This window comes from Micropterus salmoides, unplaced genomic scaffold (assembly GCF_014851395.1).
Source record: "Micropterus salmoides isolate LMB-PRFRI ecotype aquatic unplaced genomic scaffold, ASM1485139v1 Ms_hic_scaffold_20, whole genome shotgun sequence".
Taxonomy (NCBI): domain Eukaryota; kingdom Metazoa; phylum Chordata; class Actinopteri; order Centrarchiformes; family Centrarchidae; genus Micropterus; species Micropterus salmoides.
The window spans coordinates 18,483,972-18,506,044 of record NW_024041151.1 but is presented as its reverse complement, the minus strand read 5'-3'; the positions used below and the strand labels follow the sequence as shown (position 1 = coordinate 18,506,044).

General features: G+C 39.2%; 1 protein-coding gene across 1 annotated transcript in view; it reads left to right on the top strand.

Moving 5' to 3' along the window:
• Window positions 1-2,160: 2,160 nt before the first annotated feature.
• The window catches only part of jak2a (Janus kinase 2a), a 38,812-nt gene continuing 18,899 nt past the window's right edge, over window positions 2,161-22,073 (top strand). Inside the window, exons 1-2 of the mRNA XM_038734467.1 lie at window positions 2,161-2,554; window positions 17,288-17,573. Of these exons, the coding sequence (XP_038590395.1) occupies window positions 17,312-17,573 (262 nt within the window). The 5' untranslated portion in view covers window positions 2,161-2,554; window positions 17,288-17,311. The remainder of the gene's footprint in view (window positions 2,555-17,287; window positions 17,574-22,073) is intronic.

The following is a 22,073-nucleotide window of genomic DNA, read 5'->3' as shown; positions in this document are numbered from 1 at the left end:
CATGTATCAAATCAAGGACACACCCAAAAGTTTTTGCTCCCAAACCCCATGTAACATTACACTAACTTTAGTTCAACAGAGGAGAAATATTGTTATATTATTTGTTAACATCTTGGCTTCTTCACTGGTTGTTGACACAAGTATAGTTCTAATACAGTTACAAAAGATGTGATGTGATGTACACCTACCCTGGGGGCTAAGCCCCTCCTGCCTTTTAATCCTAGAGACGTCTCTGTCTTGGCTTATTTTAAACACGGTCTGGGAAACCACCCCTATATGTCTTGAAATTATGCAATTGCTGGGGTTAATTGTGAAATATACTTCAATGCCCTCTTTACTGCGCACAGTAAGTTTTGCATTCCAGTGCAGATTTAATGGAGATAAGACTGAGGTCAGAACACAGGAACCTACTAAAGAGATACAGACATTGCAGGTGAACCTAAACTACAATAATTCACTGAGCATGGTTCGAGCTCTTATGTTGTCCAAGATTGAAGCATAACTCTAAATGTTGCTTCTCCCACACAAACAACCCTGTCTCATATCGGCTGCACACAAAACGTATTTAATTAATTAATTTAAAAGTGGTTAAAGACAAACAGTGGTTAGATGAGTAGGATTAACTTAAAGAGCTCTCATGCTGTTTTGACCTTTGACATTATTTCAGAGAATATGGGTTTTAAAATTGTTATTTTTAACAACTAGGTTTTCACAGGTGAAAAGCAATGGGACCATGTCCAAGACAGACAGTAAGCCAGACATCCATCTGTTTATAAAAACTGCAGTTACAGTAATCCTTCCAAAAGAGCAATGCTCCAAATGATTACAGTCAGCCTTATTAGCAATATTATCTGTGTTCAGCAATTCATCAAATTACAGTGTTATCAATTCAAATATGAGATAATGTATAACATTAGTTAGTCCAGAAGTGCATACAACAAGAACAAGAGAGGGTGAACGTCCTGAGACAGACAGACCTGTTTTTAACGGTCCTGTAGTCCAGAAAGATGAGTCATGTGATGAGATTATGTGACTGCCAGTCGCTCCAATTCCATAATCACACCACCGTCTCTGCCAGTGGCTGTCACAGGAAAGGAGATATTACAGTGTGCAGCAATTTACAATTTGGGGTTTCTCAAACTCAAAAGAAAAATAATGAGCTTTAATGGCAAGTATGTTTTAACTGATCTTGTTGCTCAAGGCTTCTAGACATCAAAACATAAAAAATACTCCTTTTTGAACTTCTGTACAGAATAATTTTTGAACAGTGAAACATGACTTTAGCATATTATACGTACTGGAGCTAATCTTTATGCTGTGACTTTTTGAAGTGTGCCTACTTGAGTGCATTTCGACAAAAGGGAACATAACTTATTGTAATGTAATGAGAATAATGTAATATTCTCCATGTGGTGATGCTTGGTTTGACAACAAACTTACATATTCTATTCGCATTTATAGGCTGTGTCAACGCAGTTGGTAAATGTATGTTGTTGGGGTTTTTTTACTTACTACTACTACTTTCATGATTTAACTAATACAAATTGTGTCTTTGTCATGTATTGTGCTTATTGCAATAGTGGTGTAGTATTCAGATCCTTAAATTAAGTAGGCCTACAAGTAGCAATGAACCAATAAAAATATACTCCAGTACTGCAGTCCTGTTTTCAAAAAAGTTTACTTTTTGGAAATATCAGCTAAATGTAGCAACTTAAAGTAAATAAACCTACTTATTACACAGAATGGCTCCTGAAAGTGATGCTGCTTTGTTGCTGGTGGTGTACTTTTAGTAAGTAACTGTAACTGTCAAATAAATGTGGTGGTATAAAAGGTACAGTATTTCTCTGTTAGCCTTCATGTAGTGGAGGCTACTACCAGAAAATAGCTCAAACTGAAAGTCAAATACTTAAGTAGACCTGCTTTACTTTGTTAAATATAGTTTCCTTCCACCACTGTTTAATATGGTCAGGGCTTTGCCTTTCTCCAGGAGCTCTGGGAACTCAAAAGGGATTCCAGTATTTAGAAAAAAAAAATTCTTCCGTGTCAAACACGGAAGGAGCACACCCCGTAGAAGTAATGGGTCAGAAAGGAGGCTAATCGTTTGGAGACATCCTGCTCCGCCCACACCACATCATCATCATCAGTGTAGCTTCTATCATCTGCTCATAAGAGGAGACACGGGTGAGTCAGGGTGGCAGTAACTTAGGCTAACAGTTGCGTCTTCCACCTTAGCTAAACTCAGGCGTCATGTGGAGCAAAAAATAATGAGCTCACTGAAAGTCACCCAGTGGTCGCTGTGAAGCGTCAGATGCAAATAGTTTGGGAAAAGATGTGAAGGCGTCGGAATGGCAGTTGACGGGGCAAATAACGAAGCAGCGCTAACGGTACTGTTAACCCGTTAGGTCCGTGGCAGCTAGCTAACGCAGAGAGCCCGTGCTGTAACGTTAGTTACCCAGGTTGAGTCTGTGTTGGACAACAAAAGCAGACCGACGCACCTGTGGGGATTTTGGGGAAAACTCAAGCAGGCACATCACACCAGAAGACCACAGTCACAGTAAGTTCTGTGTGTGTGTGTGTGGATGGTGCGAGTGGTCATTGTGCCAGTTAACCTAACGTTACAGCTAGCTTAGCAAGTACAATAAACCCTGGCTAACGTTAAATCAGCTGGTCTGTGTGCTAGACCTGCTGAAAAAAGTTTTGTTTAGTCTGTGTATGTCATACACAACTTACTTTTGTTTATGTGGTTAACAGTTCAATAAATATGAACGTGTTGAACAAAATACAGAAACCAAAGATTTATAAACTGAATTGGTCCTGTAACTGAGGTGAAATATTAATCCCCGCCATGGACAGGTGTGTTATTTCACTGTAACGTTAGTTGTATATTTATACATGTTGCTCGGTTATTAGGTACACCTATCAGATGCTAAGATAGACAATTTCCCTATAATACCTTCATGCGATGAAGGTATTCTATAATGAAGCCATGTCGATATTGAACTTTTGATGCCAATGCTGAAGTCGATATTTGAGAGTTTAAAAAACAGTATGCCATTATTTATTTATTTAACATTAGCACATAACATGGTAAATGGTCTGTTGCCTCTAGAAAGGCTGCCGACCACTCAAAGCGCTTTACACTACATGTCACATTAACCTTATCCGCAGTGACATGGACTGCCATGCAAGGTGCCAACTGCTCATCAGGATGGAACTTATCCTTCACACATATTCAAACACTCATGTAATTTGGGGTTCAGTATCTTGCCCAAGAAAACTTCGACATGCAGACTGGTGGAGCCCGGGAATCAAACCACCAAACTTACGATTGGTGGCTGACCCGCTGTACCTTCTGAGCCACAGCCACCCAACATAATCAATGATATGTGATAAGGATCCTTTAAATTTGGTAATGAAAGAATTCTGACCAAGATTAATCAGGACGCTTTACAAATATGTCAGTTATCTCTGGAGGACAAACTAAGTAATAGAGACACTGCTTTCGAAATGACCTCAAACATCTATATGGCATTTGTGTACAGAAATCTCTTGTTCAGTGGTGGACAGAGTAAAAAAAATCCTGTACTTGAGCAAAAGTACAGATACCCTTGTGAAATATTACTTCACTAAAAGTAGAAATCTTCAATTTAAATTTCTACTTAAGTCAAGTACAAAAGTACCTGCTTTTAAAAATACTGAAGTATCGAAAGTAGAAGGTTGAGTATGGTTATGCTTGTTTACATGAAAAACGGAATTTCATCAAAATAGTGTTGGGGTTTCAGCTGTTTGTATAAACTGTTGGGTAGTTAAATTTATAACAGCACATCGTATTTTTTAAACTTCATGTGTTTTTTTGTGGAAAAAAATGTAATTTGTAAAGGAACTAGTAACTGAAGCTGTCAGATAAATGTAGTCAGTAAAAAGTAAAACTTTTCCCCCTGAAATCTAGTGGAGTAGAAGTACAAACAGGGTACTCAAGTACTGTACTTAATCACAAATTTGTGGTACTTGTACTTAAGTACAGTCATTAAGTAAATTTACTTAGTTACTGTCCACCACTGCTAATGTTAAATACAGTATAGCTTGCTGATAGTGATATTTCTGTGATAAGCCAATGTTAGTCAATATATAAGCCTGGCTCATTTATCGCCCTACTCTACTGGTGTTGAATTGTTGATTCAGCGACTGCAGTTTTTGTGCTGTTGAATTGCATTGCTGTTATTAGAGCTTGTTAATAAGTTGCAGAAAGGGTGATTCTCTCATCCATAAATCAACACCTTTCTAAAACAGTTAAAACCAAAGCTAAACATAACCTTCCTGTAGGTCAGATTATTGCAGGGTTTTTCTATTAGACTGCATTTGGGTCTAGCTAGGTATAACAAATAAAGTGGTCACTGAGAGTATATTTACTTTGTCGATGGTGCTGCCAAATGATTTATAAAATTATGCTTATCCTATAGATGATTCATTTTACAAACCAGGTTAGTTAATTCTCTTCAGAGCAGTCAAATCATTTTCCAGTTCAAACTTCATAGTGGAGGCTGTGTTTTCTGGTTTTGAGAAGGGAAGCAATGTTTTAGTCATCCCCAACCAACAACACTAATATGGATTCTTAAATTGACTGTATGACATGTTAAGGGGATTGCTGGGCTGAGGGAGTAGATACTGGATTATCTCAACTTTATCACAGCAAAGCAATACTTAGTAGCACTGCTAGTAATATGTCTATTTATGGTTTCACCTGCTGTAAATAAGGTACAGGTTTTTACAGTGGTTAAAAGGTTTGATGTTGTTTTTATGTTTCCAAAATAAAAGTACATATGATCGTGATATTTTTACATAGTGTTTTCAATTATATGTAGGCAGTATTGATTCAGTAGGCCAAGTCAAAGCACTTATGGGCGATTTAGCATGTTTGTTATAGGTCTTTACTGGAAGAACATAATCAGTTACAGACATATACACAGTTATGGGGAAAGTACATTATAATTACATCAAGGACCATGTGTAACGTTCTGCAAGTTTTATTCAGGTCATATACAAAGAACTGCACTGTCAGCTGCTGTGATGAAGAAAAATGAGTTTAAAATGGAACAAATGGCAACATCAAAGTGAGAGCTACTTGTTTTTCCATGTCACATTTTTGCCACAATAATTGTTAGTACAATCTTAAGAGTACCGGATCATAGAGAGATGTGCGGCTAGGTCTGAACTCACAAGAATGAAAACATCCCACACATTGGTGCGTTTAAGGTTAAAATCCAACGTGTATTTACCCTGTGCTTCCCAGAGCCTTGATTCATTTATTTCTTGAAGCATGCCTAACTGGCTTTATCATGGGTAACTGACAATCCATGCCAACACATTTCACAGTTACTAACTTGCTGTTTACAGCGTTGACAATCTGCATTACCTTTTGCAGTCAGTCATGGTTTTTGAACCAGTTGAAGGTGTTGCAGAGCGTCCCTTTTACAAAAATCTTTTCCAGAATGCTAGTTTTTTAAGTAGCTTTTAAACACCGTGTCTCTGTCCTTTTAACATAGCAAGAGCAAGCATTGGCAAAACAAACACACGGATTCACACATGTGCACACATACTGTGCAGGGAAAGGAAACTCTTCTGTGTTCCCCATCTCACGTTCAGTACATTAACCTGTGGTCTGTACATTTTGTTGATGACGTAATCTGAAACTTTTTTTGACACGTTAAGGGATGACAGAACGGTGTGATATGGGCTGGTAAAGGGCTAAAGTGTGTTCCTGTAGCATATTTGTGGTCAAACACAAAGCAAACACAAAGTGGTCAAGCCTCAAATATTCATTTTTTTTTCATTCCTCCAGCGAACCCTCAGGATATCAGTTTGGAAATCATTAAGTGCTGGCTTGATGTTCTATTGAAGTGTGCATAAGTAGCTACACATGGTCACTGAAACGCTTAGAGCCTGTATGGGAAGTTTCTCTGACGAAGGTGCCTGTAATGCCATGTCAAGCGGGAAAAGAAAGCATAGAATGTGCTCTCTTCATGAAACCACCCTTCCTGAAGACACTAATTTAAGCAGTAAAGAGTGCACAGCAGGGACAGAACACATCAAAATACTGAACCATGTGTGGTAGTAAGTCGAGGCTGATGTTATTTCTGGGAATCCTGTGCATCAGTCTTCTGAGAATGGGATGGGACAGGAGTGTTTTTTGAGGTGCAGGAGTGAAAATCCACCCTCTAGTAGTAAATAAGAAGTGGCTACTGGCTACTGTTCTGCAGTCAGAAGTAACACCAAAAGAAAGTTTAATTTACTTGAATATTGTGTTCATTTCAGATCATCAAAACAGAAAGTAAGTGCACTGCCTGGCAACGTTTGGGAAGCACTTTTGAGGAAGTGTAAATACTCTGAAACAACTACAGCATTGCATCAGTAGAAGTGGGTGAGCAGAAACCCCAAGGACAGTATGAACTTTAGACACAACTTCATTGTTCACTAGGTGACTAAAGATTACATCCCACAGTCACACCATCTTTTCCAGACCCTTTGTCTTCTTTCATTTTACTTCCTTGTGAGAAAAGATGAAATAGGTATTCTGCCAAAAAATTCAAGGGGATTTTTTTTCCTGCAAAGAGGTTCACAGTTGGAAGCACTGTTAACTTTAATAGATGGGTGTGTTACCACACCTGTTACAACATGACTAAGCATTACAAACTAAAATGGAATTTTTAGTAATGGATTTAAGAACAAGATTAATAACGCAAAAACCTCTCCTCCTGGCTTGTGTGAGCTATAAATTAATCCTCTCCCTCTCATCCAACTAGCGACAACCATCTGGCTGCAAATTTGTGTTGCTGTGTTCGCATTTCACATATATTCCTCCGACTTCATAGCTAAGTTTTTTTGGGGCTGTTTTCCCCTTGTATTCCAGAGAGCTCTTTCTGGGACGCGACCTGTTGATGATGTTGGCCTGTGTGAATCCAAAGTGTTTGCGGGTTTTTAACACAAAGCAGCCTTGAGAAACTATCCACTTCTTCAAGTCAGTGGAGCAACCTTTGGCAGCAGCTTTGAGTTAAGATGGATTTGAGGTCGCTATGAAATCTGTTTTTAATTTTTTCCATGGTTCCCCTTAAAATTTTTATGAATTCTGTGTTTTGCGAGTTAAGTGAGTGTGTAATCATGTGGTGGAAGAATACAATTTCCACAGTTCAATAAGAAAATGTAAAAAATAATCAATATCAATGAATATGATGTGTCATGCAAATATTCATATAGAAATCTTCAAATGTATGTGCAATTATTTATGGGGATGATTCACAATAACAGTATTACAACAGTAGGATATTAAAATACTATCATACTATTTAATAAGTGACAATTCACAATACATGCCTTATATTGTGAATTGTCCTCTAATAGGTTATTACATGACTACTGACAATTTCTTTCCACGGTCCATCTGCAGGACAGCGTCCATATGCTGCTCGAACCCGCCCTCGGTGTGACACAGAGAGCAGAGGACAGAAGCAGCACCCGACACAAAAACACAGCACCATAGTCCACAGTTGATTCCATTTTTGTGATCAAATTCCTTGATTCCGTTTGTGTTTTTCCTCGGAAATCATAGGGCCCAAGGATTTGTCAGCCTTTGCACGCCTGGACACTGGAAATTTACACCATTCCTCTTTGCAAAATTGCTCATGTTCTGTCAAGTGGCACAAGGACCATGAGCAGATGTGTTGGGTTTCGCACACCAAACGGACTGTTTAGTACATGCACATGGACAAAAAGATTAAAGCTTATTTCAGCAGACCGTTGATCCTTCTTTTACTCATTTTACTTACTTTCTTTTGTCATAAAGTTGCGACATATCTGCAGAAATTAACAGATCAAATGCTCTAACACAAATTCAGTCGGTCGCAAGACTGTAATAAGTATATAATTCGGTCCAAATGAAATAATTGGCAGGCTACCTACCTGTGTGCACTGACTGCACAAGAAAATGTGTTTTTGGGTAGTGGCTTTGGAGGGAAACCTGAAGGGAGGGGGTGGGACACAATGTCCTGATCTCCTAAACTTAACACCACGTGTTTTGTCTGACCAACCAGTCTATAATCCAAAGGTATTCAGTTAATTCAGAGCATTTTTGGCATTTATACTTATTACTGATTTTAAATAATAACTCAAATCTTTTGCCAATTCAACTTCTGTTACTTGACTAATTGCTTCAGGTTTAGTATAGTGAGTAAGTTGTAATTTCGATACCATTTCCACTTTGTCTTTGGTAATTGCATTTGCAGTAAGACATTAGGTTAATTCCCTGACTTATACTGAGTTTGACCGCTGGACTACTCACAGGAGTTGTCACACACAACGCAACAAACGCAAATAAACACAACCTGCCATTACTAAGCTCTATGAAATTAACATTTTGCTGTGATTTTGTTGCAATAAAAGGTTAAAACTGATGCCGATTTGTTAAAACTATCAAATCATGCTTTTTTCAGGTCTTTTAAAATGCATGTTTTCCGAATGGAACTATGCTACGCTAACTACTTTCATAGTAAAGTACAACGATAGCTAGAATCAAGTAAAAGACACATGTTTTCTGAATTTACCCGGTGGTAACCGTTAACTTCCCCTCTTAATTTTCTCTAAGCAGTCTCCTGAAGTATGAAGTAGTCCCACAGAGCTCTGGCAGCTACAATAACAACAGCTACAATACCAAACATGGTAGCTCACTGGTGAAAAGCACAAGTGAAGATAAATCAATGTTATAATCCCAAAAAATATAAGTTAAAGTTAATTTAATGAAAGCAATCAGCCCTGAGCTCCTGTGAGCATTATCACAGCAGAATCCGGTGTGTTTATTTGTCCAAAGCTCCGGCGTGCTCCCATCCCTCTCCTCTAGAGCTTTCCGGAGCACAGCAGCTGTTTGTTGGCAAGCGGTCCTGTCCCTCTGCTCTGCCTGGTGTCCCTGTCCTGTGTTGGACAGTGTGAACACTGATAGGCTACTGACACAGCGCCACGCAAAGTTCACGGAGCGTTGGATGTGATTTTCCGCATTGGATTCACACTTCGCATCGCCTCCAGCTTGTCCACCGCACCGCCTGGCAGGGAATCACTCCGCGTCTTTGCATTGACTTTGTATGTAATCGCTCCAGCTCAAGGCTAGCACCATGTTGTGCGTGAAACCAGCATTACACCAGGAGGGAAGAGAGCAACGCAGTGGTCGCATTGAGTATTATGTTACAGCTGAATGTCAAAGTGAATAATGTACTTTTATTAAGACATCAAATCTTTTACTTAATTCCTGCCTTCCGAACATTTGCTCAAGGTTGTTCAGGGGAGCACATATGGGTTGTCTCAAGTCCATCACATGGGTTTCAGTGGGACTAATCAAGCTTTTTTATTCGGGTTTGAAGTGGCACCATTGTTGACCTGACCAAACTTTTGTGGTCCAACTAGACCTAGGCTGCCCTTAATTGTTTGTACATCCTTACAGTTTCATAGTGCTTCAGACAAATGAAAGTGATAGATGTGTGACATGCTGTGCCTGTTTATATGTGCTAGCACATAGCAGTTTGGCTGTGGCTACACTCAGCTGGTGCTCAGGAACATTGAGTTGGCAGACAGCGTGTGGACCACCCTGTTGCCTCACTATGGTGTCATGGTAGCTTTCTTTGTTAAGGAGATTTTTACTGTCTGCTGTGTTGCTCATTTGTGATGTATTCATATTTGGCAGTGCTTTATAGCCATTTAGCCAGAACCTGACTTCATGCAATTGACCCATCGCTAAGCCACACCCCGAATACGCAGCTGGCCATTGACTCGTATTCAACAGGAGTTGTTTTCTAGCTTTTATTTCTGCATTTTTTCCTGGGGCACTTTCAGTAGTTACAGTCACTACACAGAGAGGTTGAAAGGACAAGTACAAGTTATTCACTTTCCAAAACCTAAAACAAATCTATGAAAATGTAGGCTATGGATTGTTCCTAATTTAATGTTAGTTAGCTAATCCTAGCTAACTTACTACTGAACGTAACGTCCTTCTGTTCCGCTTTTTAATGATTGTAATAGTGAATAGAGACCTCCCCAGCTGTACAGGAGCAGTGTTGATCCTTAATATCACTGGTCCCCTTTCTCAATAGTCAATAATAATACGGTGGTACACTTTTTCTGTTTTCGGTAAGGCTTTAGCTTCTGTCTTCAGTTTGACCGCCTGAATACAACTTTAAAGTGCACAATGCTACTGCAAAACTGTCTGCTTCTTTCTGGCATCGCCGTGGTAAAGGTTCGACAGGTCCGCTAGTTTGTCGGACTTAGCAACAGTACATAAGGAGGGCGTGGCTTAGCTAAGGGTCAATTCTGACTTATGCTCACATACCACATGCACAATAGCAACAATCTACACAATAGAAAGACTTACTTTGACATAAATATTTATACAGATATTTAGTACAATGTTTGTGCTGTTCAAATGTAATATTATTTATTAAAGGATACTTAGCCTAATTGTTTTGATGTGATTTGAGGTTTTTTTCACAGCAGATACTTGTCATAGTAGAAAAAGCACGTGTTCCCTAATAACATAAACAATCACTCTGTACTTAAGTGAGGGGGAAAAACTATTTGATCCCCTGCTGATTTTATACGTTTGCCCACTGACAAAGAAATTATCAGTCTATAATTTTAATGGTAGACAGTAAGAGACAGAATAACGACAACAAAAATTCTGAAAAACGCATGTCAAAAATTTTATAAATTGATTTGCATTTTAATGAGTGAAATAAGTATTTGACCCCCTCTCAATCAGAATGATTTCTGGCCCCCAGGTGTCTTCTATTCAGGTAACAAGCTGAGATTAGGAGCACACTCTTACAGGGTGTGTTCCTAATCATGTTTGTTACCTCTATAAAAGACACCTGTCCACAGAAGAAGTTAATCAGATTCCAAACTCTCCACCATGGCCAAGACCAAAGAGCTCTCCAAGGATGTCAGGGACAAGATTGTAGACCTACACAAGGCTGGAATGGGTTACAAGACCATCGCCAAGCAGCTTGGTGAGGAGGTGACAACCGTTGGTGCAATAATACGCAAATGGAAGAAACACAAAACAACAGTGAATCTCCCTCGGTCTGGGGCTCCATGCAAGATCTCACCTCGTGGAGTTACATTGATCATGAGAACAGTGAGGAATCAGTCCAGAACTACACAGGAGGATCTTGTCAAAGATGTCAAATTAGCTTGGCCCATAGTCTCCAAGAAAACAATCGGTAACACACTACGCTGTGAAGGACCGAAATCCTGCAGCGCCTGCAAGGTCCCCCTGCTCAAGGAATCACATATGCAGACCCGTCTGTAAGTTTGCCAACATCTGAATGATTCAGAGGAGAACTGGGTGAAAGTTTTGTGGTCAGATGAGACCAAAATCTAGCTTTTTGGTATCTACTCAACTCACCATGTTTGGAGAAGGAGGAATGCTGCCTATGACCCCAAAAACACCATCCCCACAGTTCCACTGGAGGTGGAAAAATTATGCTCTGGGGGTGTTGTCACTGTTGATATACACCATTTCATTGACATGGCGGTGGGAAAACAAAGGAACGAAACATCCACCTACAAGACAGGATCAGTGAGCTTTGTTTTCTTGTTGGGAAAGTTGTAACCATGGCACCGACCAGCAGCCGACAGTGTAGTCTCAAACTAATTTTGCAGGCCATTGTTCTTCCATAACATGGTCCTATACAATATAGCCACCAATTGTAGATGCAAGTTTTTTTCCAAAATGATCTAGGGACTGTTGTTAACAATTTTAACTTGATCCAAACTTTAAAGCCAACGCAGAAGTCATTTGGTAAGTGCAAAATGTCCAGCAGCTGATTTAAGAGGTAGCATCAGTGGCCAGCATTGGAGCAGCGCAGCCATTAGGGGCAAAATGTGTCCGAGCTGATAGCTCTGACCTCAACTAGCATCAAGGCCCTGATAAGACACAGCATGGAACTTGTCTAACTGCCTGTCTGCTACATGATAAATGTTTCTGGGTGTGTACACTGTGTGACACACTGACAAAAAGTAATATTGCAATGTTTTCCTGTGTTCTCAAACATGTGCTGACCTTCCTCTTTCATATGTCAGAGGTGTACATTTATATAGCATCAATAATGTTGTGCCTCACGGGCTGGGGGTTTGTAAACCAAAACAATACTTTGCATAATTCTTTGCTTACTTTTACTTTGCAGGAACTTATGTGCTGTGTCCTACGTACATAAAATTAGGTACTCTGTCAAACATTAAACCTCCACTACAGTTTATATTCACATAAAAGTTGCCTGCCAATGTTTGTGGTAGTTGTCAGGGGGCATCCTCAGCAGTGCACCCCCCAAGTGTCAATTGGATGATTTTGGAGACAGACAGATGGATGAAAGGAGATTCCTTCTTTTCTATTTAAATATTTAAAAAATGTATACTAAATAGTTGGTTAGAGAAGTGCTGTGTTGTGGAGCTGGGTGGCTGTAGACAGCCAATCAGAAACCTATTTGATGTAGAGCCCTTGTTTTACTTTTATTTGACTGGCTCAGGGTCAGTTGGAATGTCTAGCTTACAACTGATGTAAACAAAGCATAATAAAGCAGCTTTATTATTAAGTTACAAGCCAGTGTGGGGATTGTCATTATTGTCATGTGTTTACATGGTTGACCGCTGCTATTTACTCTGTACATAAATAATATATATTTTCCAACTTTGCACTGTAATGCCTTTTCTTATGCTTCTTGTATGCCATTGTACCCACCACAAACCAGGGCTTCTCCAGGTTAACATCTGCTTTCGATGACCTCCCAGTCTCTGTTCAATTTAAAGCTTGATGTAAACTCTTAAATTATGTGTACATTTCACAAGAGCGCACAATCGATATTTCTCAATCCAATCCATGCTCTAAATGGAGATCTAATTGATCAAGCTGCTTACGCTCCCCCTGGCACCACAGTGCCTTTCGATTCAATACACAAGACAGCTATCACAGTCACCACTGGAAGTTATATGAAAACTAGCATTAGCGTGTTTTTATGGAGCATTTGAGTTAGTATATTGTTGTGTAAGTTTGTTTTTTTTGTTATCTCCCTGTAACAGTTGTGCCGTTTGTTTATGTTTGTGGTTATACTGCTGCACTTCCTCTTTATGCTTTTCGACTCCTAGCAGCTAATAATACCACCCTTGATTGGCTGTGCTACACTAGAAGTGTGGGTGCTTTGAGCTTTTCACTGGTTTTGGCATGTTAATGCTGTAGGTCATCGTTGTAGTCTAGGGTGTAGCTTTCATAACCGTACACTTTGTGATCTGTCACCACTGTACAGGATGTATCGGAAAGAATACAAGGAAGTTATGAAATGTATGTATGTAAGATTACTCAATATCCACTTCAAAAGAAGACAACAATTTAAAAAACAGAATATCATTATTATTATTATTATTATTATTATTATTATCTTCAATATCGAAAAGCCACCTCAGACCTAACACACACACTGTTTGTTTCAGATTGGAAAAATGACACACCTGACTGTAACGAGGTAAAACATGTAATGAAATGATGCAGCTTAACTGCTTTCACCGCAGTAATGCCTCGTCAGTAAGCCTGTAATCAAAAGCAGACAGTCTGTATCAGTGCCAAGCCTCTTACTGGAGGAGTGAGTCTGTTACAGTCTGTAACTGTTTTTACATTTACTGTGTATTCCCTCTTTACAATACAGCAAAATTAGATTTCTTTTTTGGATCCCCATTAGCTTCCGTTGCAGCAGTTGCTAAACTTCCTGTGGTCCACATACAATTATACAAACACAGTTATGACAGCACACAGACATAATAACATACATACAAACATAGACTCCAGCATTCCAGCCAAAATGACGTATTTAGAAGTTGAAGCAATCAAAATATCAAAGAATTTAAACAATGCATGAGGGTGTTAAGCGAATCGCCTACCTGCGTGCACTCTGCCTGACTCATTGTGCATGAAATGTGTTTTAGGGGAGTGGGTGTCTCTTTAGTTTCTCCAACATCTCCCACCCTAGCTTTAGGAAATGGTGTAAAAAATATATCATACTGTACCTCGTCACATTTTATTTTCTTCATTTATAATAATAAACAGTGCATACGCACTAAAGATGGTGTACGCCACTTTCTAAGCACACTTGAAACAAACTTGACAAATAAACAGACACCCATTTGATTGATATTCCCGGAAGTGGCCAATAAAAAATATAACCTGTGTGATTGATACTTTCTGGAGCGCACAACAAAATAAGCATGATTTAGAATAATAAACACAAATATCTGTTTTTACAAAAGAACACCTCAAATATGTTAAAAGTTTCATCCTTAATTTCATCTGTAATTAATACTTGCATGCAGTGCAATTTATTGTCCTAAATAACTAAATAACAGTAAAATAAATTACGTTTATATTGATGCTGATTTTGATGCCTCAGTTGAGTAAACACAAGTGCGTAGTTTCATACATGCACCAGTGTGGGGAAAAAACACAAAGTATGAAAAAAGACAAGACTATTGAAGATTGTTCTGTCCTAAAGCTGGTAAAACTACTATTTTTTTAACTTAATAAACTGAAGATATTTAAAAGCCTCTCTCTCAGCAGTGGCAGAACATCGGTATTAAGATTTTACAGTAGATCTTAAGTAGATCTTTCAGTGTATAGCTTAGGTATCATAAAAAAGTCATTTTTTTCTTTCTTTATTATCTCCTCTGCAACCTTTTTAATTGAGTAGACTGTTTGTGTAAATAAATGTTTAAACACAGCAGGAATGCATTTCTCAACAGTCACATTATGCCGATTGTTTAATTGTCTGTTTATAGCAGGCATTCATATCACAAGAAAGAAGCAGAACTGCAGAAGAAAGATGAATGTCCAAGAAGGTTTGGTAATGACACAAGTGGAGGGAGAAAAAAGAAAACACTCTGTTTCATTCTCATAGCTTAGGCTAACCAACACAGGAAGTTATTATTACCAAAACTTTGTTTTTTACTTTGTTACAGTTAGGCTAGCAGACCCAAGTGCAAGACTAAGAGAGGGAGTTTGATAAAAGATAAATATTTACTGTAGGGTTGAAGGCATTGGATATTGAGCTGGGGATGAACAAGGCCGACTGAAAGACCAGATGCTGCAGAACCGGGTTGGTGGCTGCTGTGCAGAGCAGGGGGGAACGTAGCTGAGAGTTCAGAGTGTGAGAGGCTGAGCCGAGCAGGTCCAGGGCAGAATCCGGGAATAGTTTAGCTGGGTGGTGGTCCCAGGCGAGCAGACGGGGTGAGCGCTATTTCCGGTATTGGAACAAAAACAATGCATTATTATGCAAAATTTGCTTTGAATTCTTATTATAGCAAACTAAATGTTCTTCTACAATAGGCCTAATATAATTATTTAAATGTGTTCATACTGATTCATTTAAAAATGTAGACTATTAAAACTAATAAACCCATAACTGCCACACTGCAATTATTATCACTCAATTCAACTCCCACACAGCTGAGGGCTTCATTTTGTCTCCCCTTTGATGTGAACTGGAGCAGTATGTTCACCGCTGTGAGCGGAGGTCAGACAAGTATTCGGGTACAGCACTAGCAACAAATATTAATAAAAATAGAAAAATTATGGGCGTTTCACTGACTATTTAAAGGCTACTATGGGTGTGTGAACCTGTGATTTATAAAGACAAATCGGCATAGGATGTGTGTGCACACTGTTTTATAAATCAGAATATGTGTGTGTTTTGTGTTTTGTCCGTACTACTTTTAGTAGTCTTTCTTATGCACGGTTTCATAAATGAGACCCCAGCTCTGTATTTCACTCAGTTTTTCTTGTCACTTAGCTTAGCGGTAAATTACCATCAACTATTAAAACATCAGTCTGCTTAAAGAAATAAAAATACATTTAAATTTAATAATTTTAATATATAAGACCATGGAATAGAAAGTACCGAATGTTGCTTCATGTGCAAAAATGATTTAATGCATTTTCCCCACACATAGTTTGGAGACTGGAAATGCTGAGAGCAGTCCGCCACTACATCTTGTGATAAGTAATAATCTCAAACGACCATAAACGTAATTGATGATAAGTAATGCTCATCTCGTGTCAGCTAACTGTTTATGGTTATAGAGAGGGATACAATCTCAGGCCTCTGAATTAGCCACTGCTGCAAATGGTCTCCAAAAACATTCCAGTGTGTAACTCATTTTAAGCTCCCTCCAGTGTATTCCAGCTGTGGCCTATCATCTTCATTTTAGCCGCTACTTCCACCCTTTATGTATTCTTCAAAAAGACTTCTGTTCCTCTGTTCATTGTGGGATGCATGTGACAGCTTGTCTTGTGATGATATTTAATATTTCCATCACCCGATTTACGCCCTCTTTCTGCATAAAAATTCACCAAATATAATTGAATTAAGGAACCATTATTTCAATGTTGAGAACATACACAAGAAGACACATACTCATCATAGATGAAGATACTATGACTAAGAGACAAAATTTCATCCTTTAATTTAATTATGCAAGGTATAATCACTTTTAAAATGATGAAAAATGTTAAAATGAGTCATTTTACTGTGACTGAGATTAAAATTAGGCATTTTAATCGTATTCTGATTATAAGTGGATAAAAGTAAACGTCGTCATATCAATCTCATATTCAGTGACTTCAGTAACATCCAATAAAGAAAACAATTTAAATTTGCCTTAAAATTTGGTCCAGACATTCATGTCCCCCTTAGGATGAACTGTAATAACTTTGATCCCCCTGACTTTTTATTGGGCAACAATTTTAGTTTCTCCAGTATTTTGGTTTATGACCAAATGACCAAATGACCAATACCCTCTAAACTAATGATATTTTCTCCAGCCTCAGCTGTACTTTGTGTTTAGTGCTAATTAGCAAATGTTAGCTTGCTAACACACTAAACTAGGGTGTTGAACATGGTAAACAACTAATTGCCTAAACATCAGCATGGTAGCTGTGTCGTTGTGAGCATGTTAGCAAGTTGATGATAGCGTTTAGCTCAAAGCATCGCTGTACAGCTTCACAGAGCGGCTTGCGTAATGATTGTGACTTTCAGTCTGGTTAACGTGTAAACACATTTAAATCTCAGGGACTCATTTGTCAGGTCAGAAAGCTGTACATGCTGTAAAACACTGCTAGCTCAGAGAGTCCTTCCTCTTATGAAATTATGTACCTGAACTAAAGTATATTCTGAACTTTTTACTTGCGCTCATTCTTTCCTGCCATTCTTACCTACAGGTGGATGTTTGTTTTAAGCAGCACATGGCCTGTATTCTGCTGACAGACATGGACCCACCTACCTCCAGTCCTACAGCACATTACAATGGCCTTCCCTCTGACCTTGACCCAGTCACTAGACCTGACCCCAAGCAGGATATGGAGGCCACCTGCCTGACCGTCCGCCTTTACTACCTCGGGAAGGATGGAGGAGGGGGCGGGCCCAACTGTTCAGAAAGTGTGCTTACGTTTCCACCTGGGGAGTACATAGCAGAGGATCTGTGCATCAGTGCAGCGAAAGCATGTGGTAAGTCACAAGAGGATTACAGTGCTCATGTCTACACACTCACACAAAATATAGCTCAGTTTATTCATAAAGTTTATTTGTTGACCAATTTTCAAACATTCGTTTAATATGGCTAATATGCTAATAAATAAAACATGCATCAAATATATATTAGGACTTGAGTGATATTGTGTGTGGGTGGTTAGGATGGATAAAAAGATATAGTATTTATTTGTGTTTTGTATTGTATTTATTTGAATTTGTTGAGAAACCACTCTAAATGGGTCAGGCTAAATAAACATGGTTTTATTGTATTTATATATTTATATATGTATTTATTTATTTTATGTATGAACAGAAAGGCATTTAAGGAGACATTATGCTAATTTCCTGCTCTGTATTTTTATTCTGGGACTCCGCTAGAGTAGCTTTGCATGATTCACAGCTTTAAAAAATCCTTATTTATCTTATACTGGCCCTTTATGCAGCCTCTCAGATCATTCTGTCTTTAGGACCTCTCTCCCTAAAAAGCCCACTTTCTTCTGATTAGCCAACCACAGGAAGCCTACAGAGAGGCAGCACCCAGTTCTTGTGAGCTACACTGCCTCATCCTCTTGCCGTTGGGCTCCAATGCAGGTGACAGCTTGTAGTGACTTCTTTCTGAGGGTCAGTGTAGGTACCAGATACGCTTGGCCTGGTAGTTCTGCTCGGGGCCTCACTGATTCACTGATTACTGTACAAAACGCACAACTTTTATAACTTAATTCAAGATGGACAGATAGCTTTAAAGTATATGCTAACTTCTGTTAACTGAGCTAATTAGCTAATGGCAGCTACAGTTAGCAGCAACAAGCAAAGCCATCTGTCCATCAAGAAACTAACTTGCCTTCACTACTGAAAATACAGAATAGTCGTGAGTAAAAGAGTTTTCCATAGCCAGACCTATTCCACACTTTGTTTTAGTGCTGTGCCAGTGCTGGAGAAAGCGCTATGAGCAGAACGGTCAAATTACTTTGACAGACTGAATGGGTGGCCTGGAAACCTAGTATTCAGAGTGTAACCAGCCCCGGTTGTACTGCACAGTCCAGACTCGAACTCGTGGCCCCGGGTACCGGAGGTGGACGCACTAACAAGGAGGCTAAAACCATCTCTTAAGGCGTTGTGGAGTGTGGTAGCTGGCTAACGTAAGAGCAGTCTGAAGCCTGAGCTTTTTGCTCAAAGGGATTACTTTTACATGCATTTACTTCATTATTTTAAACATTGGCCATGTTTAGTATGAATAGCTGGCATTGTAACATTATACATGACAGACAAGGATTATATGTGCAGAAATATTGCTACTTGCATCAATGCATTTTTCTCTGTGGATCATAGACTGGACTGAAGGTTGATACATTACCTTTCCATTAAACAAAAGTTACCTACACTCAGCCCTGAAAAAGTGCATGACGTCACATTTCTGATGCGGATGATAAATAAATACTGATGAGAGCAATCACAAACTATAAATAGTGCGATGGAGCGACGCTACAGTTTGTAGTCTAGTCTGAAAATGGTTAAGGACCACGCTAATAGTTGAAATTCCTCCCTAGTTGACCTCTTCAGCAAGTTTAGCTTTTTGGGTATTGTTTATTTGTAATCTGCTCTAGCTCCTCTAAATTTTTGTACACACATGGAAATAATAATGGTCCAAAATGATGTGAAATTGCACACACACGGGAAAAACTTTAATTACTTACATCCTTTTACACCAAATGAGGCAATATATTTTGGAAGAATGTTGTTCATGCCATCCAGCAGAGCTCAAAGACTCTGAGAAGCATTGCAGCTGTTGGGCCAACTCCTTAATACGCTGTTCTGTTGGGGGGGTTTTTGTCTCCCATCTGAATATCCAGAGAAATGTTGGGTCTTTTTTTAGTTCACTTCAGTAGCTAAAAATTCTTGGCACTAACTTTAAATTGCCATGTACTGGCAGCGCAGTTTAAGTCTCTGAGCCATGATCCCCTTGGTTTACATTAATTTTAGTCATCCAGGTAAAGTAAATAATTGGATTGGAAACAGATTTGTTTAGAAGCGTTGAACGTTTATTTTCATGTCAGATGTGGGGTGTTAAGCGTTAACAATGTGAAGATGCAAATCCTCCTAATGAATTAGTGTCATCAGCCAAGAAGTCACCTTTCCCTGGTGCCCTCTGAAGATGATGTCATTCCTTATATACTGTAAATATGTTTGAAGTAAATGATTATGGACCTTTTAACCCATTCCATCACGTGTCATGCAGGAAAATCCTGTTTGGTTTTTAGTGCTGTGCCAGCGCTGGAGAAAGCACTTTGAGCAGTATGGTCGAATAATTTTTGACAGACAGAGCTGGTGGTTGGACCCATCGTTGGCGTGCTGTGCCTGGAGCAAATCATGATCAGATGACCGTATAAGGACATCCATGCCGACATCAGTTAGGCAGGGTAGTAGAAAAAACTTTGGAACCCTAGTATTCAGGGCATTTACCTCATTATTTTAAACTTTGGCCATGTTTAGTATGAACAGTCGACATTGTAACATACAACAGTCTGTGTGCAACTGCTTCTAAAATAAATGTTGCTATTTGCATCAATGCATTTGTCTGTGTGGCTCATAGACTGGACCGAAGTTATGGACACAGTACGTTTCCGTTCAACAAAATTTCCCTGCGCTCGGCCACATAAAAAGGACATGATGTCTCATTTCTGATGTGGCTAATAAATAAATATTGAGTAATCACAAACTATAAATGGTTTGAGATCAATGCTACAGTTTTTAATCTAGTTGTGTGATAATGCACTAAAAATGGTGAAGAAAAAAGCTAGAATAATAAGTCATCCGCGCATCTACTCGGTCAAAGTTGAACAAAGGTGAGCTTGGACTTGTGAAGCCGCCGGAGTCGTCCGGAGATTGCGCCAAAACAGGAAACGCATGCTTGAATTTGTCCAGCAAGTGAGTATTCGTTGGACAGAAGTTTAATGTGACCACACTGTGTTAGGACGAGCAGTTGGCCTACCACCAACTGTGAAAGGCAGAAATATCAGTCAAGTAAACACATGCCCAAAGCATACTTCCCACGACCAAGACACACGAGAAACATTTTAATTAGTACATCCCTTTACACCAAATGAGGGAATATCTTTTGGAAGAATGCTGCCCATGCCTCTAGTAGAGACTCTGAGAAGCATTGTAGCTGTTGGCAGCTTGTTGTGGCTCAACTCCTTATCAGGACATGTTTTTTCTTTTTTCTTTAATTTGTCTCCAGTTTGTAATCCAGAGAAAAGCTGGGTATTTTTTATTCACTTCAATATAGTATATACAGTGCCTTGCGAAAGTATTCGGCCCCCTTGAACTTTTCGACCTTTTCCCACATTTCAGGCTTCAAACATAAAGATATAAAACTGTAATTTTTTGTGAAGAATCAACAACAAGTGGGACACAATTATGAAGTGGAACGAAATTTATTGGATATTTCAAACCTTTTTAACAAATAAAAAACTGAAAAATTGGGCGTGCAAAATTATTCAGCCCCTTTAATTTCAGTGCAGCAAACTCTCTCCAGAAGTTCAGTGAGGATCTCTGAATGATCCAATGTTGACCTAAATGACTAATGATGATAAATAGAATCCACCTGTATGAAATCAAGTCTCCGTATAAATGCAGACTCTGTGATAGTCTCAGAGGTCCGTTTAAAGCGCAGAGAGCATCATGAAGAACAAGGAACACACCAGGCAGGTCCGAGATACTGTTGTGGAGAAGTTTAAAGCCGGATTTGGATACAAAAAGATTTCCCAAGCTTTAAACATCCCAAGGAGCACTGTGCAAGCGATAATATTGAAATGGAAGGAGTATCAGACCACTGCAAATCTACGAAGACCCGGCCGTCCCTCTAAACTTTCAGCTCTTACAAGGAGAAGACTGATCAGAGATGCAGCCAAGCCACCTGGGAGACACACCAAACATGTGGAAGAAGGTGCTCTGGTCAGATGAAACCAAAATTGAACTTTTTGGCAACAATGCAAAACCTTATGTTTGGCGTAAAAGCAACACAGCTCATCACCCTGAACACACCATCCCCACTGTCAAACATGGTGGTGGCAGCATCATGGTTTGGGCCTGCTTTTCTTCAGCAGGGACAGGGAAGATGGTTAAAATTGATGGGAAGATGGATGGAGCCAAATACAGGATCATTCTGGAAGAAAACCTGATGGAGTCTGCAAAAGACCTGAGACTGGGACGGAGATTTGTCAACAAGACAATGATCCAAAACATAAAGCAAAATCTACACTGGAATGGTTCACAAATAAACATATCCAGGTGTTAGAATGGCCAAGTCAAAGTCCAGACCTGAATCCAATCGAGAATCTGTGGAAAGAACTGAAAACTGCTGTTCACAAACGCTCTCCATCCAACCTCACTGAGCTCGAGCTGTTTTGCGAGGAGGATTGGGCAAAAATTTCAGTCTCTCGATGTGCAAAACTGATAGAGACGTACCCCAAGCGA